This window comes from Octopus bimaculoides, chromosome 4 (assembly GCF_046866305.1).
Source record: "Octopus bimaculoides isolate indiv1 chromosome 4, ASM4686630v1, whole genome shotgun sequence".
Lineage (NCBI taxonomy): Eukaryota > Metazoa > Mollusca > Cephalopoda > Octopoda > Octopodidae > Octopus > Octopus bimaculoides.
In genome coordinates, this window is record NC_142931.1 from 39,167,795 (window position 1) to 39,187,401 (window position 19,607).

General features: G+C 35.9%; 1 protein-coding gene and 2 long non-coding RNA genes across 5 annotated transcripts in view; 1 reads left to right on the forward strand and 2 right to left on the reverse strand.

The window, feature by feature from the left end:
• Positions 1 to 3,958: 3,958 nt before the first annotated feature.
• On the reverse strand, positions 3,959 to 9,988 carry LOC149136016 (uncharacterized). The gene is made up of 3 exons (XR_016241459.1): positions 9,847 to 9,988; positions 5,752 to 5,859; positions 3,959 to 4,505 (listed from the first exon to the last, which is right to left on the reverse strand). It is a non-coding gene; the product is annotated as an uncharacterized LOC149136016 (long non-coding RNA).
• On the forward strand, positions 9,421 to 19,607 carry LOC149136017 (uncharacterized). The gene is made up of 3 exons (XR_016241460.1): positions 9,421 to 9,557; positions 9,645 to 9,715; positions 19,387 to 19,607. It is a non-coding gene; the product is annotated as an uncharacterized LOC149136017 (long non-coding RNA).
• Positions 14,435 to 19,607, reverse strand: part of LOC106881144 (uncharacterized) — a 79,199-nt gene continuing 74,026 nt past the window's right edge. For 2 of the 3 annotated variants that reach the window (XM_089350601.1, XM_089350602.1), the window contains one exon: positions 14,435 to 16,332. In XM_089350601.1, coding sequence (XP_089206727.1) covers positions 16,145 to 16,332 — 188 coding nt within the window. In that variant the 3' untranslated portion in view covers positions 14,435 to 16,144. The remainder of the gene's footprint in view (positions 16,333 to 19,607) is intronic. The other variant, XM_089350603.1, reaches the window with a different exon arrangement.

Sequence of the window (19,607 nt, forward strand, 5' to 3'; positions counted from 1 at the left end):
TTAATGACAGTTTTGTGCTGACTATTGTACTTGCTAATATTGCTGACACTTCAAACATAGACATTTGCCTGAATACAAACATCTGGAAATTCATAAAGAGACTTCACAACAATCAGAAGTTGACTATTAATCCCGAACTTCTGCAATAGACTCCACATGTCTCACAGCACGTAGTCATAAGCCTTTTTGTTGTGTCATTCTATGTAACCATGTTTTGTTATTGTGATTTTCATAACTATTATAATTGTTATTATTACTACTATAACAAGTGGTGAAACCACCATAACATGGGTTTGTCACTGATATATTTGAATGGAAAAACGAAAAAGCTTTTCATAAACTTCGCAAATAACTTCACTACTTTAGCATGCCAGACAAAATGCTTAGCAACTTTTCATCTTGCTTTATATCTTGAGTTCAGATTCTGCTGAGGTCAACTTTGTCTTTCAAGCATTCAGGGTTGATGAAATAAGTACCAGTTGAGCATTGAGGTCAATATAATCAATTATCCTCCTCTCCAAAACTTCAGGCCTTGTGCCTATAGAAGAAAGGATCGTTATTATTACTACCAATCTCATTATTGTGCATTTATTAGGAGCACATACAGATGTCTGTGACTCAGGAGCTGTTGCACGTGTGAGTTTGTTTGTTTGGGTCTGTGTGCTTGTGAATGTGTACATTTATAGATGCAGATGGTGGGTGAGCGAGTTCGAACACCAAAGCACATTTATCCCACTGGCCAGTCTTAACATCTGAACACAGTAACCTTGTGTTTGCTGAAGTATTTTCTTTTCTGTAGGATTGCTATAAATTCTATCATCACACTCCTGTTTCTTTCTTTCATCATGCCATGCTGACCACTGGCTATCTTTAACAGACTATTTTATCTTTTAATTTTTCTTTATTTTCCCTAATTTTTACATTTTTAATTCTATTATTATTCTCCTTATCATCATCATCATTCTTGTTGTTGTTGTAAGTGATATATGCTTTATGTGAAGCATTGCTCCAAAGATTTTTTTTTCTTTTCTCCATCCCATCACACTCCCTTCTCATGCCTTCATATTCTCTCTTCCTTCTCCTTTTATGGTAACTCTAGTATTCATATTTGCATACTGGTGTATATAAAGGCCTACATCTTTTTTCTGTGTTGTATTTCTGTTGAGTGATGCTGATGAACAGGATCAGTGGTTTCTGTAACTGAGTGTTAAGCTCAGTTACAGTTACATAATTGATGCCAACCAATCACACGAAATGCGTGTACATTATATAAAGCATTAACACAGACTACATTTTCTGTGTTCCTTTTCTGTATGCAGTGTGTAGATTCTAACTCTCTGGAATTATGAAGACCATCCAACCACATTGAAGACAGGAGTTGCGTGTAAAATTGATCTACCACACTCATACTCTTGAGTTGCACCTTTTGATTATATATATATATATATATATATATATATATATCATCATCATCATCATCATCATAGTTTAACGTCCGCTTTCCATGCTAGCATGGGTTGGACGATTTGACTGAGGACTGGTGAAACCAGATGGCAACACCAGGCTCCAATCTAATTTGGCAGAGTTTCTACAGCTAGATGCCCTTCCTAACGCCAACCACTCAGAGAGTGTAGTGGGTGCTTTTATGTGTCACCCGCATGAAGGCCAGTCAGGCGGTACTGGCAACGGCCACGCTCAAAATGGTGTCTTTTATGTGCCACCTGCACAAGAGCCAGTCCAGGGGCACTGGCAACGACCTCGCTCGAAAATCCTACGAAGGCCAGTCAGGCGGTACTGGCAATGGTCACGCTCAAAATGGTGCATTTTATGTGCCACCCACACAAGAGCCAGTCCAGGGGCACTGGCAACGATCTCACTTGGCTTGCCAGGTCTTCTCACGCACAGCACATTTCCAAATGTGCTGTGCGTGAGAAAAATCAAAAAAAGCAACTCGGATTTTCAAGGTTATTGCAGTACGCACGTTTCATGCCACTCCATTTATATAAGTAATGCGAGCATTACATTAAATGTAAAATGCAGAGCAATCTTCAGCTGCACAAGGATACAGAAAATTTACTGAAAACTTCATTACAGCAGAATGAACATATTACTGTTGTGACAACATTTAAAACAATCTAAGTGGGAAAGAAGAATACAAAAAAACCATCTTGACATAGCCAAGGCTAGCAGGCTAGTAATTAATTCTAGGTAGAATTTTAACTGTCCCTGATTCTATTTGTTTTTTATCTAGTGATTTAAAGGAGCAACCAGCCTTTCTCTTATAAGGAAAAGGAAGGGATAAACATTATACATGGATATGGTTATAAAGATTCCTCTGGTCACAGTGGCAACACAATTTGAGGTTGGGTTTTTTTTACTACCATCATATGTTAAATTTCCCCTACTACATTATGATAAGGGACAAGCATAGGTATCTTGCTATAGAGGAGATACTTGGCTGTCCCAAATTATACATAGGGGTAGTCGAAGTAGCTGAGGAGAAAAAAAAAGATGGAAAGGATGGAATGCCAGTGCAAACTCTCAAGGTACAAGGTAAATGTAAGAGAGGATATAGACAGTGGATCATGAGAGAGAAGGAGAGTAAATACTTTCCTAAGCGTGTAAGTGGGAGTAAGAAGTGGTTAAAAATAGGAGTGGATAAATGTAGTGAGTGATGAACAAGAGTGAAGGTATAATTGAGGAGAAATACCAGAATGGAGAGAGATATAGGAGTGGTTCAAGAAGGAGAATAGATCAGAAAGTAACAGAATGATGTGCAGTTGGTTTTAAAGACCAAATGAATTTGCATTGTCTAGTATTTCTATCAGTAGTTATTATTAGAGCTTGTTCTTAGACTTTAAACACCACTGGAGAGAGAATTTTGTCTTCTAATTATTTAGATAATCTCAGCTGATTGAAGTATTTCAACTCAATATTACATATGTGAGAATCAACCATCAAAGTGCATTGGTAAAAATGCTGTATGCACAGTTTTTACAAGTCGACACCAAAAAGGAGTATTTCATGCTAGTTATTTCCTGACCAATCAGATTAGTTAAACAGATAAGTGACACATTTCCACAAGGCATATTCCTTCATAATTTGATCATAAGTGTACTTGAAAAGAACTGAACTGAAATAAGCAACAAATTAGGATTGCATTTAGGTATAAGCTAAATAAGCTACAGCTGAATGAACCTCTCAAAATTTCAGAATTGTTTTCATTCCATTCACTACAGTTTCTAGGTTAATTAACAGCAATTAACATAAACAAATTATTTCCACAAATATGTAGGTTTCCCTCGTTTTATAATTATGCTTCAATATCAACTTTTATCATATTTTCCTTATTCTTTAATAAATACCAAATGGGATCTTTAGAAAGACCTTATAGCTTACAGCTTCCTATAATAGCCCTGAGCATGCAATTGTATGCAGAAGGGGAAAAAATAAGGAAAAACATTTAAAAGGAAGCAGAAATATATATAAAGACAAGAAGCATTTAGAAAATAAAAGCATTAGAAAATTTTTTAATTGATTCTGAAAGAACTGTTAGAATTCAGCAAATATTTCATGTTTTAATTCCCTTCAAATAATTATTTTGTGGAATTAACCATAACCTTGTCTTCAATCTGATACAGTAAACAAACAGAAAAGAAATAGAAAAGCAGAATTTCCATGAACTGACCTTGAATTGATTCTGAAAAGAAGAAACAAGAAAGAAACTTGCTATGAACTAATGGAGAGAATAAATGCTAACTCTTATACAACATTAACTTCTTTTTGGTTTGTTAGTCATTGTAATCTTTTATTTTTCACCAAATTCATGAATGTAAATGTTTCATATAATCAACTCATCTATTTTTTGCTGCACAAAACACAACCAACCAACATGGTGGTTATTGTAAATAAGGTATGGATGTTATGTGCATTGCCCGATGAAAGTCAGTAAAATTAATATCTTTAAGCATTTTATTGTTACTGATGATAAATAAGGTTTAAACCATATCAAAACCTACAGTGTAACACTAAGTTGTGTCCATAGTCAAAGCTTATTTTACTTGCCTTAACCTTTTTACAAGCAGTTTTCTGAAAGTATGACAAGAGATGGAAGACATCAGTAAGCAATTTTAATTGTTATATCATTTTTTAAAAATATTTAACAGTTCAATTTTCAAAATATTAATTTTTTTTCTTTTGTGTGTACGGCCAGGATGACGAGCTCAAACATTCGTTGATGTATGATGAAAAGTAGGTCACATAGTGACTATTGTTAAGGAAGTGTCCTGATGTGGAACACTTGTTTCAGAATTAATGCTCCTTTTGTTTTAGTTTGGAGAGACAATCTATATCCATGCCAGCAAAGACGAAAAATGGTTATAAAATAGAGAGTGATGTTCAATCTTTGATAGCATTAATTCTGTAAGATTTGATACATTACAGCAATTTTATAATTCTTTAATTAGGAGTATATTTCCATGCTAGATAAAAAACATATATAAAACCTGTAAAAGAAAATAAATATAAATAAGTGGTTCATAAAAAAAAATCTTATTTGTGTTATTGTTATAACATCATATCAAGCATATTTTTAATCCTTAATTAAAACAGGAGCAAACAATTTTCTTTTTTAAATTAACTATTTGGTAAGCATTTCAGCTTATTTAGCTGTAAGATATGCACCAAATAGTGAATGGAACTATTGTACAATTGATAAATGTTTCTTTAAGCTGCAGAGCTGAACCTCAATCCTTTAGTGGGTTACTGAAGAGAAAAATCACTAAGTCATGTATCCTTTCCTTTCAATCATTCCATAAAGACGAAGATATTGGTGATACCTTAACAAACTAATATAAAGCATTTAATATTGTAACATAAGGTGGCAAATGGTAGAGGCATTTCTCTGATTATTTACATTCTGAGTTCAAATTCCACCAAGGTTGACTTTGTCTTACTTCCTTTCAGGTTCAATAAAATAAGTACCAGTTGAATGCTGGTGTTGATATAACTGACTATCCTTTCCCTCTAAAATTGCTGGCCTTGTGCCAAAATTTGAAACCAATATTGTAATATGATATATAACGCAAAAATTGTGAAAATTATAAAAAGAATGAAGCTAAGTAAATTAGCATAAATGATTCAATAAAAACTAGATAATTTATAATAATTAGTTTTAATTACCAGTTTCTGAAGAAACTGGTTGTCAACGCTACATTTATCTTTCATCTTTATTATATCAATAAAATAAAGCATAAATAATAATAGTGTTGATATAAACTGACTATGCTTGTTTTTCTTATAAATTTCACTGTATTCTTTAACATAATTAATTTGCTCATTCTGTGCAATAAAACTGATATAAACATTTTAATCACACATTATAAAAGCCAACCAACATCTAAATATCAATAATGTCCCCTCCAGCCACAACCCAAAATTGTTAGAAAAAGCATGATTTTTCTCTCTTTTCTTTACCTTTCCACAAATGATCTACTGCTTCTTGATACTCTTACCTACATATTCTTAACAACAGATGACCTATACTCCTGTTCACATCCTGTGTGATAGTCAGGATCATGAAATTTGAATAATGAGAAGCAAGGTGTCAACTGCAATAATCATAAACAACTCTTCCCTAGACATGTTTAGAACTTTTCGGCTGTAACTATGTACACTATGAACACACATACATATATGTGTGAGCATGTGTGTATGTGTGCATTAAAATTATAAATGGATAATGTTGCTTACCAGTTACCAAACCAAGTAATGCATAATAAGGTCCACCAACTATAATTGACAGCCCTACAAGAGTAGCATATTGCAGCATTAGAATTATGAGAATGGACTGTTGCATAGCTGGAAAAAAATAAACATTTAAAATAAACAAAAGGGAAACAATTACATCAAATTTTTTTTTTTTTTAAATACAGAACAGAAAAGGAAATTAATATATTTTAATTCATTAAATGTAGTAAGGTTAGTAACCAAAATGCTTAATTTTCACAGATTATAAAATTCAGGGTGGCCAATACTGCCAATATTCAGGTTAATATTTGTCTTTATTGGTATGCCTATTGCCAGTTTCAACATATCAATATAGCCACATCTTTCTGAAATTCTTTTGCTGTCCATATTTTACCTTTGTAACAGGAAGTCCAGCCAAGAATTTGAAACCTCTACTTTCAGTCCGCTGGCCATTTTTTGACCATGAGTCATGGTCCTCACCTTGCAATGTATATATATATATTCTATATGTTTCTTTACACAGAAACAGTTTTTTGTCGACTTTTTAAAAATGTTTAGTGCTTTTTTTTTTTTTTTTTTACCCAATTAAATCTTTTTATCAGCATTTCTTTAATAAATGATCATCCATGTACAGCTTTCAAAGAAAAGATACAAGCTATGGTCAAAAGCAAAACAAAACTTCTTGACTCTTGCTAAGCACATAGGGCTAGATGTCTCCATTAAATTGTATTTCCATTTCTAATGAAGTACGTAACGTATGTACGAGTTTCTGTCAATTTTGTTTACCATACCCACTCACAAGGCTTTGATCTGTCTGAAGCTCTAGAAGAAACTTGCCCAAAGTGCCATGCAGTATGACTGAACCCTGAACCATGTAGTTGAGAAACAAGCTTCTTATTACACAGCCATGCCTGAGAATGTGTCTAAATGTGTGCATGAGAGAGAGACAAATCAAATTTAGCAGTACTTCATTAGAAATGGAGATACAATTTAATGGAGACATCTAGCCCTAAGTGCTTAGCAAGAGTCAAGAAGTTTTGTTTTGCTTTTGGCCATAGCTTGTTTCATCTCTTCTTTGAAAGCAGTACATGGATGATCTTTTATTAAAGAAATGCTGATAAGTTTTAATTGGCTCAAAAAACAAAAATCACAAAACATTCTTGAAAAGTCAACAAAAAGGTGGTTTCCAAATTTCTGGCAGAGTGAATTGAATCACAAGGGTGTTTTTCTCACAGACGGTGCCCAAATGACCCTACCATAATGTATAGTCAACCAAATTAAAAACAAACTATGCGCATGCACAAAATTAGAAATATAAAATGGCAACAATTTACCCATTCACACCCTACCATCTCGATTATGCTGCTGTTTCACGTGGAACAGCAGCATAGTTGAGATGGTATGTTTTCTTCAGTTACTCTTGTTTTTTGCAAACATCTTCAAAATGACTTTCTAAAATGAAATTCTATTATGCAGCTGAGGAGTACATTTTCATTGTACATTCTGTGGTGTTCTCACTACATGAATAAATGGAGCTTGTACGAAACGTACGTACTTGTTATAACCTATTGAATTTTTGTTGCTTATCTTCAAAATTATATATATATATATATATATATATATATATATAAAGAAATGAAGTTGGTATGCTCCGCTGGATGTATAATGTCAGTGTGCATACACAACAGAGTGTAAGCGCCCTGAGAAAAAAGTTGGACATAAGAAGCATCAGATGTGGTGTGCAAGAGACAACTGCGCTGGTATGGTCATATGTTGTGTATGGATGAGGATAGTTGTGTGAAGAAATGTCACACCCTAACAGTGGAGGGAACCTGTGGAAGAGGTAGACCCAGGAAGACCTGGGATGAGGTGGTGAAGCACAGCCTTCAAACATTGGGCCTCACAGAGGCAATGACAAGCGACCGAGACCTTTGGAGATATGCTGTGCTTGAGAAGACACGGCAAACCAAGTGAGATTGTAGCCATGGCTGATGCCAGTGTCACATAACCGCCCTGTATAAAAGTACCCTCTAATCATTGAGCAATATGCTGTGCTTGAGAAGACCTGCTGAATCATGTGAACTCGTTGTCATGGCTGATGCCAATGCTGTCTGACTGGCACCCGTGCAGGTGGCATGTAAAAAGCACCATTTGAGTGCGGTCAATGCCAGTGCCACCTGACTGGCTCCGCTGCCAGTGGCGCATAAAAAGCACCATTCAAACGTGGTCAATGCCAGTGGCACGTAAAAAGCACCCACTACACTCTTGGAGTGGTTGGCATTAGGAAGGGTATCCAGTTGTAGAAATCGTTCAGCCCATGCCAGCATAGAAAGTGGACTTTAAACGATGATGATAATGATGATGATCTATGTGTGTTTTTCTGTCTGTGTCCCCCCATACCGCTTGACAACCGGTTTGGTGTGTCTACGTCCCCGTAAATTAGCGGTTCAGCCAAAGAGACTGATAGAATAAGTATTAGGATTTGAAAAACAAGTCCTAGTGTTGATCTGTTCGACTAAAACACTTCAAGGCGCTGCTCCAACATGGCCGCAGCCAACTGATTGAAACAAGTAAAAGAATAAAATACATAATATACATATATATCTGCGTGTGTGTGTGTGTATCTTTCTGTATTCATCCCCTACCACCGTTTGACAACAGGTGTTGATGTGTCTACATCTCTATGATCTGGCGGTTCGACAAAACAGACCTATATAATAAGTACCAGGCTCTACAAAAGAAGAGAAATCAGTACTGTGGTCGATTCGTTCGACTAAAATTCTCCAGGGCGGTTCCCCCAGCATGGTTGCAGTCCAATGAATGAAACAAGTAAAATATTAAAAAGAGCAAACACATGATGAATCGTTCATCTTGTATCTTTTACTTGTTTTAGTCATTGGACTGCAGCCATGCTGGGGAACCGCCTTGAAGAATTTTAGTCGAACGAATCGACTTGTTTAAAACCAGGTACTTATTCTATCGATCTCTTTTTGCCGAAACCCTAAGATGATATAAACAAAGCAACACCTGTTGTCGAGTGCGGGGAGGGGGTATCCCATGTATAAATATACACACACACACGACAGGTTTCTTTCAGTTTTTCGTTCATCAAATCCACATACAAGGCTTTTGTTGGCCTGGGGCTGTAGTAGAAGATACTTACCAAGGTGTTACGCAATGCGACTGAACGCCTGTACCATGAGGTTGGGAATCGATAAACAAATGAAGGCCTTCTATCCACTAAAAAAAAGTTTTCACCCTACAACTCTAATAACATTTTAACTGGAAATTTCTGAAAGGTTTTTAAAATCTTTTAGTAAGGGAAGGAAAGTATCTTACTTTTACAAATTTAAATTATTCTAATTATAATCCAATATTTGTTTATTCCAAGCTAACTTTCTTAACTCATTGCTGCTTATTAAAATTGCGATGGTAATTGTCAACATGCAAAATAACGGTTTTTTTTCTTTGTTCGTTGAATGTCGCCGAGTTTTGGCGTCAAAGCGATTGTTTTTAAAGGTTATGTTGTTGTTTAATCCCAGAATCAGGCTAGTCAAGCCGTAACCGTTCTGGATTTTTTCAAACATATCTTGCGAGACAATATATGCAGGCATAACTAGAGTTTGTGCCACCCAAGACTTTGTTTCCTCATAACTTTATAAAATGCATATTATTAAAAGTGATTTCGCAGAAATACATTTTAGAGAGTGTATAAATACGTAATTTTTATGTTTAAAACATAAACCTGGAAAAGAAAAACGTGAAAAGTACTAAAGTTATGGAAATTGGTGGTAACGAAGTCGACGTAGGTGAGAATAATGATCTGAAACTCTCCCAGCTTTTCCTAAATATTTTCAACATAATCATAATCTATGCCATCGAAAATGTATTTTCAGGAACCTATTGAAGAAATGGGACACCAAACTAGTTATGTCTATGATCCTGTCTGTTTTTGGCTGCTTTTAAGGTAAGTTTGATTTTAGAGAAATTTGATTGGTATTTGTAGCAAGTCGAGCGACCATACAGAAACTCTCTCATTAACCCAGAAGTGTACCAGCGTTAACAGGAAGATGAAATAAGTTTTTTATTTACTCATACCTGTTAGTTAAGATTTCATTGAATTAATTTAATGGTTTTTACTCTACAAATGCGCACCTGCATTGTACCTTCTGACGTTTTGGCTTCGAAAGTTCTTTGTGGTTATATTACTCCTTTAGTACTGAGCTTTAAAATGACTAATCTTTTCGAAAGACCATTTACCGTCCTCCGATCTTAGTATTTACAATCTGAGAATCCGTTTGGTTGTCGGCGGAAGGATTTATGTTTTGTGGCTGTGCTGCGGTTAGCTTACCGGGGGAAGGGGATGATGAGGTGTCCGTTTTCTTTTTCTATTTTTTAATTTTTATTTGTGAAGCGAAGTTCTTTATATTAGTTTATGAATTATTTTGTTAGGTCAGCATTTTTTAATAGCTAGGGTCGAAATGACAGAAATTTATATAAAATATGAGTAACTGTTCATTTGTTTTTTTGTGTCGGCCGATTGTTAAATAACAGAAAATAAACAGTTAAACAACCACAGATCAATAATAGGAAACTTATCCCCAAAATGCAGTCAGAGTTAAACAAGATGAGAATCCTAGTGATACAATCTTTTTGCCCCGCTTGTTACTGAACAAGACTTTTCGTGAACCAAGGGCATTCTGTCATTTTAAGACCAAATCAAATGAGCCGAATCAAAACTCTCCTGCAAATCATGTGGTACTGGAATAACAAGCGCTCAACTATAAGTACAGAGGCCACCCTTGGCTTTTTTTTAGTGAGTGCATGTCAGACTTGTTCAACCTTATTAGTAGACTTTGTGTGAAGAAGTTTGATGTAGATGAACCAATAGATCCTGGAGACAATGGTCTCGAAATGCATAGTTCTTTGTATTTAAAATTGGCGAAACATATCTGGAAAAGGAACCTTCAATCGAGGAAAGGTGCTTGCTGAAGATCAAAGGCTCTCAGAAAAGATCGACGGTTGCAGAGAAAGTGTGATGCCATGTCAGTTACTAATGTAACTATAAGGAAATAGTTGTTTGTTCATGGATCTTTGACATCGCAATGTGGGGGCGGTAGCTATAGAACTGTAGTGACAACCCTGTAATTTCGTCAAAAAATCGTACCTCTAGTGATGAGATTTGTTCAGATCAGTTGACTGCATACGATAAAACTGACGAAAGTAATGGCTTCGACTCTGTCATAGCCAACAATCAAAATACTGAGCAGCAGTAGAAGACAATGAAGACTGGGCTTATCGGAAGGTAAAAGAGCACTTGCTCGATAAATACTTCACAAAACACTGAAGATCGACTGCGAGAAAAAGGTTCGATCGTTTCAGTGAAATCATTGCAGAGATTCACCTAGTCTAGTGAAAGATTTCGGTCTAAGATAAATTCGTTTTCTGTTATTTAACCTCCAGCCACTGATAAATATTTACATCATAAGGAAAAGAATAAAGAATAATATTCTTTCATAGCACCACATAAAAAAAAAACTGAATAATTTCTATTAGTTTTACCTCATAAAAAGAACAAAAAACTGATATCGAGACTTGTCAGCAAAAACAAAAAAATTATGTACGCCCGACAAGATGACCACAGCACAGCCAAAAAAAATTCATCCGCCAGCTGTCAAACGAAGACCATCTTTGCAACATCGTTCTTGATATTCTTATTGCAGTCTTTTATTTAGCAGATGTCATTTTTTTAAAAATTACAACCTCTCTCTCTCTCTCTCTCTCTCTCTCTCTTTTCCACGAAATATTATGTCGTTATATCAGAAACGACAAAGCTCAGAAATATTCTCTAGACAAGCGTTTCCTAAAATTAGTCGCATCGTGCGCGTTCTGTGAAAGAGAAATATCTGTTATAAAATACAAAGATAATATTAACGTATATTATGTGGAAGACAAATGAAAATGCCTTCGACTGAAATACTTTCGAAAGCTTTGTATAAAAGAAATTAAATTTGATCAGTATGGAAAGAACAGTTTTTTTTTAATTTTTATTAATTTTTTTTTTTATCGACGGACTTTCTGAAAAAAGCTATCACGAATAAAATGGAATTTCTTAGGTTTCTTTTTTTTTTTTTTTTTTGACATTTCAAAAACATTACAAAAAAACATTGTAAATCTCCATATTTTTCAAATATCTCAGCCTCCTCCCACCTCTTAATCGTGCTTCCGCAATAACTGCCACGAATAAAATGATTTTTTTTTTTTTTTTTTCGTTATTTTTCGTCGTTTGGAGTATTCTACATCCTGAAATATTAGTAATTCGCATTTTAAACTAGTCTTATCCCACCCCCTTCATCGTAACTCACGATTAAAGTGTATGTGTGGTGAGGTCCACTTTGGTTTGTTCTCTTTTTTCATTCTGTAAAAAGATTTTTTTTTCCTATACGACATTAAATGAATTAAGAGAAAAGTAAAAATTTATCACCTAATTTCACCAATGTTTGCATTGGTATTGAACAACTTTTTCCATTAAACTCTTTTGACTCACAGACAAGAAAATAATGACCACCCGACAAAAAGAAATAAAAATTGACAGAATTCCCATCACAGAATTTTTTAGAGGTTGGGGCACAAAAAGTAAGATTTACTGCATTTTTGACTTTGATGAAAAATATAGTTTTTACAAATGCTCACCACCTTACAAAAACTATAACAGCTAAGTAAATGACCTTCTCTAAATGCAGTAAAAACACTATAACATATTCAGGACATTATTTCAGAAAATTATCTCGTGTATCTTTGAGCATATAAAAGACAAATTTAGCTGGGCAAAATGAGTAAGACAAGATAAAGTAAATTCACTGCTGCAGTTCTCCAGAATTACATTTGAAAACACTCATATACATCAATATCCATCCTTAGGTATCAGAAATACAACAAAAATTTTAAGATATCTCCATCAAATGAAGGAGGATCATGAAAAAATGGCACATGATACGAAATCAATGAAACTCAACTAAATCTAAAAATTCATCATAAAATATTCTCTATAGCTTCTTCATGATCTCCTGGAGTGATTCTTTTCCCAGTATATTTACACACCGTGCAGATAGAGAAGAAATTATTGAAGTCAAAACTCATTTTTCCCCATTTTAGACTTTATTTTTTGAAAATTGAGAATTATTAAATTAGACATTAGTGTGGGGAAAAATTGACTTGGAATCTATTTGTTTGTACACAGGCTATTTTTTATTCTAGTGGTAACGCTCTCTGAGCAACCATCCCCACTACAGACTTGGTCACCTAGGTAGTGGAAGCTATCAACTACTTCTAGTTTCTCACCCTGGCATGTTAGGGAATCTGTTTTCTGAGCATTTGTGGTGTTTATTGCTCCTGTGCATCTGTCGCACATGAAAGCTATCTTCCCAGTTAATCTTCCTTTTATGTTGCTGCACCTCTTATGTGTCCATAGTTTACACTGGGTACATCTTCTGTCAGAGGTAATGACAGACCTTTGGCATTATGCTGTGCTTGAGATGAAGACCCATCAATCTGAGCAAAATCACAGTTGTGACAGATATGGGCCTCACGGCAGCAATGACCAACACTTTTGAAGCACTTTTCGAGTGTTGGGCCTCATGGAGACAAAGTGACTGAGCTCCTTTCAAGTGTTGGGCCTGTCAGAGATAATGACCAAAACTTTTGACATTATGCCGTGCTTGAGATGAAGACTTGTCAAGCCGAGCAAAATCGCAGTCGTGACAGATATGGGCCTCACAGAGGCAATGACCAAGACCTTTGGCATTATGTTTTGCTTGAGAAGAAGACCCATCAAGCTGAGCAAAATCACAGTCATGGCAGATACTGGTATCATGCAAATGGCACCTGTGTTGGTGGCAAGTAAAAGCATCCATTACACTCTTGGAGTGGTTGGTGTTAGGAAAGACATCCAGCTATAGAAACCATGCCAAATCAGATTGGCGTCTGGTGCAGCCTTCCAGCTTGCCAGCCCCAAGCAAACCACCCAACCCATGCCAATATGGACAATGGACGTTAAATGATGATGATTATGTCCTACTTACTAAGACTTTGGATTTTGCTAGGTTAACTCTAACACCCTTCAATTCTAGAGCTTGCTTTCTCACATGAAACTATGTATATATATATTATTCTAAAATGTTTCAGCTGCAGTCATGCTGGAGCACCACCATTGACTGAGCTACACCATTATTTGGAACCTCCTCTGATATGTGGCTTTTGGTCAATGAGGGTGTTTGATGCTGCTGCCAAAATCTGTGTTTCCTGCCAGGAGGTAGGCTTGTCTGGAACCTGTATCAGGAAGAGATCCAGTTTTGTCTTAAAGATACTTACATCCACACCATGCAGGTCTCCCAGGCATTTTCGAAGGATATTAAAGAGCTGTGAACCAGTAACCATGTGGTTGCAAAGCAAATTTCTTAACCACAGATTCATGCGCGCGCACACACACACACACACACACAAAGATTTTGTGTTAGTAAGTTTGTGGTAGACATACTTTTTCATTTGATCCTTTACATTCAGTAATTATTCCAAGCTAGAGTGACTGGGATAGTTTTTATTGGTGCAATTTACCACTCAACCAGAAATATTAGAACCATAGAAACTGAATGAATCAAAATACTTTTCTTATAAAACAAAGCAAAAATTTTTCATCATTATTTCATTATTTACAAATAAAATGTACATGATATAGTAAAAATATAGAAAAATAGTTTGATGGAAACTCTTCTGAATACAGAATTATCACAGATTCCATAGTAATGTTCAATACAAATATTTTAAACTTAAAACTTATAAACCCATGTTTAAAATTAATTTAACAGAGTCATTTATAAAATTACAAATAATCTTTGAAGTCATCTGCCATTTTGTATTTCAATGCTTTTGTTCGTTCAAAAAAAGATATATTCATCTCTAAAAATTATAACTTATTATTAATACTTAATATTTTGTCATTATATCTAAACCAGTGTAGAGAGCTAAGTACCTTCCTGAATGATTAAAGAATGTGTTTTTCATAATGAAATTAACAAAGGCAAAGAATTTTTTTTAAATGAAGTAATGATATTCTAACAACCTTTTAGTAGCACTACAGGTACCCATGCAAATTGCTGCATTAGTATTTATTTATTAACAGCAAGCCACAGCATACATAGATCAGAATTGGGCCTCTAGACTTGTAATACAGACCACCGAGCAATTACTCAATGTGCCTATGTCTTAAGGTGACATTGCCTGTTAGATGACCAGCAACTCATTTGTTGAAACTAACACACACAAATGCAGTTGTTTACTCGTAAATAGTAAAAAATCACTACTCCTTGGAAATTTATTTTTCACTAAATTATGAAAACTTTTCTTTTCAATTCTCAGATGTTCCCCATACCTCATTTTCAGGTTCGATGTCAAAAATTTAAGGACTTACTTTAGGTAAATACATAATTTGAGCAAGAGAATGAGATGATGTCCCAATAAACCTTCTCTATTTTAAGCAAATTTCTTGTGGAGCTTGTCCAAAGGGAAAAAAATCACTCAGAAAGTACAAACCTTCTGAATCCCAACAATGCATAGGTTTAATGTTCAATTCCAGTTTCTGTGGCATTAAACAGATGAGAAACAATTTGTCCTTGAATAGGACACTCATCTACAATAGATACACTTCTCTCTGCTATAGAATGTTAGCACTGCAAGCTGATGAAAATCAACAATTTCACAGTGCTGTTACTGCATAAAGTAGTGAAATATGTCTCATATGATACAACCTTGGTAGCATTATTCCTTCTAAGTTATTACATGTGTGCCTGCTCTTATATTTTTGCAATCAGTGCATTACAAAATTAATGTGTGCATAAAGTGCTAGTTACCTAGTATATGCATTGTTGTCACAAGAAAATAATTTGCACAACATAAAGATTTTTGCACACACTGACTATTAAAAATTTAAAGGAACATTGCTAGGAGAGCTGAGCTACTGAAAGCTAAAATACACAATGCAGAAACAATGACTGGCAACTCTTCACTTGGTTGTCCCTCACCTAACCTAAATGGTTTTACTAAATCAGATACAAATCTTGCAAGAGCCACAAAATCTGCTAAACACATCTTTAGTAGGCCTGTCTAAATATGTCCCTTGCAATATGTACCTTTAACAATTGATCTATGTGCAACTTGTTAAGAAACTTTTAACTTTTGGAGTTATGATCATCATGATCATCACCAACATGATTATCATCATCAATTACATTAAGTAGAGAGAATAAAAAAATTGTATACCTTCTATTTCATATTTTCCTTAACTATATATCATTTTAAAAATAATAAAAGATTTAGTGTGAAAAATATGATTTAATATGATCTAGTCATTTTCTTCATAATTATAAGCAAATTTCTCGTGACCATCAAAAGCAACTTTTTGTCCATGAATTAAACATTGTATAACCCACTCTGTCGACAATAGAGGAATGTGTTGACTGTCTGCTTGTTCAATTATATCAGGTGAACAGCTTCCGTCTGTGATGACTGCATCTACAGATTTATTAGATCCTGAAACATGAAATATCAACAATGAGATGCTAAAATATATGAAATATTACATGCACACACACATTAGTTTGGTTATATATACATATACGCACACATTACTTTGGTTATAAATATAAATATATATATATATATATATATATATATATATATATTTTATCATCATTATCATCATCATTTAACGTCTGTTGTCAATGCTGGCATGGAGTGGATGATGTGACCAGACCTAGCAAGCCAGTGGGAGCTGCACCAGACTCCAGTTTGATTTGGCATGGTTTCTATGGTTAGATGCCCTTCCTAATGCCAACCACTTTATAGAGTGTGCTGGATTCTTTTATGTGGCACTGCATGGGTGCTTTTAAATGGCGATGCACAGATACTTTTATGTGATGCCACATGGGTGCTTTTACGTGTTACTGCACAAGCGCTTTTACATAGCACAGCCATGGGTGCTTTATACAACCAGAAGGATTGATCTTCACACTTCTGCTGTGGAGTATGGGTCTTCTTGAGTACAGCCAGGTGCCAGGTATCTTGGTCCTTTGTCACCTTGCATAAAAGGTTCAGCTTCCCAAAGTCATTCTTCAATACTTCATTCCATGTCTTCCTGGGTCTTCCACTTCTACATGTTCCATCCACTTTGAGAGATTGTCACTTCTTTATGGAGCTGTCGGCATCCATCCGCATCACATGACCAAACCAGCGCAGTCTTCTCTCTTGCACGCAGCAACAAATTCCTCTTATTGCCTAACTTCTCTCTCTCAGAACACTGGCATTCTGTCAAACATGCACACTTACATTACATATCCATTAGAGCATACTAGCCTCATTCCTTTCTAACACTTGCAAGTCCTCTGTATCCATGGCCCATGTCTCACTATCATGTAGAATTGCTGTCTATATACATGCATCCTTTCACTCAGAGAGAGAAACGTTTCATGGCCAACAAAGATAACAGCTCTCTGAATTTCCTCCGTCCTATTCTTATTCTAGCTATCACACTCTCCATGCATCATCTCCCACTACTAATTTGGTCCCCTAAGTAGCAGAAATTATCTACTACCTCTAATGAGCCAGCAGGGCATCTGAGAGAATCAATTTCCCAAGTCTTTTAAAAATCCTATGCATCTTCTTACATACAAAAACTATCTTCTCTGATAATCTTCCAATTAACCCACTGCATCTCTTGTGTGTTCATAGCGTGCACTGAATACACTGCATGGAGTTCCTGTCTACACCTTTCCTACAAATTGAACACCTACCTGAATGGGGGTAAGGTCCTGTCAGTTTTATTACTTACTAGGACCTTAGTCTTTGCTAAGTTAACTTTAAGGCCCTTAGATTCCAGGTTTTGCTTCCACACCTGGAATTTTTCATCTAGCCCTGATATGGAATCGGCTATGAGGACAAGATCATCAGCATATCGTAGTTCCCAGGGGCTGCCAGTCTTGAATTCCTCTGTTATGGCCTGGAGGACAATGATGAAAAGGAGGGAACTAAGGACTTAGCCTTGATGAACCCCCTACTTGTACACCAAATTTTTTGCTGTACTTGTGGTTACCTCTTCCCAACTCACAGTGTCTTTGTACATGGCCTGTACAGCTTTCACCAGCCATCTATCCCTGGCCTCCCCAGAGCCCATCATATCACATAGCAGGGCACTCTATCTAAGGCTTTCTCTAGATCAACAGGTTTCAGGTGTAATGGCTTATTCTTAACTAAGTACTTCTCTTGCAGTTGCCTGACTATAAAAATAACATTCCCTGGACAAAGCCAAACTACATTTTGTCTAGCCTAATTCTGCTCCTAATTAATTGGGCAATATCTCTCACTGTAATTTTCATCACCTGGTCTAGGAGTTTTATGCTGCTATATTTGCTTCTATCTAACATATCACCCTTGCCCTTGTAGCGTTAACAATTATGCTGCTATGACCCAATTAACTATGCAGGTGACCAGCCCCTATCCTACCTTACCAGATATTTTGAGCATCTCAGGTGTGATTCCAGATAGACCAGGGGCTTTCCCAGTTTTCATGCTTTTAATCGCCTTATCTACCATACTGCTGTCCACTAGGACAGCTGGTCCCTCTGTTGGGCTCACATAAGGGAGACTCCCTTTATCCTATTTATTTTCTACATTCAACAGTCTTGCATATCCAGTTCACAATATAGAATGGTTGGCATTTGGAAGGGCATCAGCTGTCAAAGCCATGTCAAAACAGACCTCTCTGGTGCTGGTGCCATGTAAAAAGCACTCAGTCCATTTTGTAAGTCGGTTCATGTTAGGAAGGGCAACAGGAAGGATATCCATCATCATCATCATCATCATCGTTTAACGTCCGCTTTCCATGCTAGCATGGGTTGGACGATTTGACTGAGGACTGGTGAAACCGGATGGCAACACCAGGCTCCAGTCTGATTTGGCAGAGTTTCTACAGCTGGATGCCCTTCCAGCTATAGAAAATCAGCCTCAATTTCATCAGGTCTGTAGAAGTATGAAAAGTGAACACTAAAATGATAAGTGTTTCTTAAGCCTGCAAAGTTGAGATAAAGTACTTCTATGAGCTTAGAAAAGATAAGGTGTTGCTCCAGTAGTCGCCTCAGACAAAAATTCCCAATCATTTTTTGTCAAATTTGCCTTCCATTTTAAAATCTGAATAAAGAGTAAAAGACCCTTTTCGGTCATGAATGCCCATGGGATGCACCTAGAGAGTTACCCTCCAAAGCACAAGTCCAGGCAAGGTTGTTTATGAAAGACCAGCAGTCACCCATGTATACCAGCCTCTCCTCTCCACATCTCTGATGTTATCCAAGGGAAAGGCAACAGCCAATACAGCTTGGCACTAGTGACATTGCAACTCATTTCTATAGCTGAGTGAACTGGAGCAATGTGAAATACAGTATCTTGCTCAAGAACACAACACACTGCCCAGTCTAGGAATCAAACTCACAACCTCATGATTGTGAACCCAATGCACTAACCACTGAGCCATGTGCCTTCACCAAGTCTGAATACATGTTTTATAAATGCTTGTTTTCTTTATATGTGTAACAGGTTGAAATACAGCTATATCAATTACATTGTGATCTTAAACAAAGCACACAACTTTTATATACTGAAGTCTGCTGAGTTGGGCAAATAGATTCTGCTCTTATAGAGAAGATGAAGAGACAGGAGGAAATCAGGCAAATGCTTGAATCTGCAAACAGCAAATTTGTAAGAAAATGTAAAAAATAAATGAAAACGAAAATTTAATAATAAAAATTACAAACAAA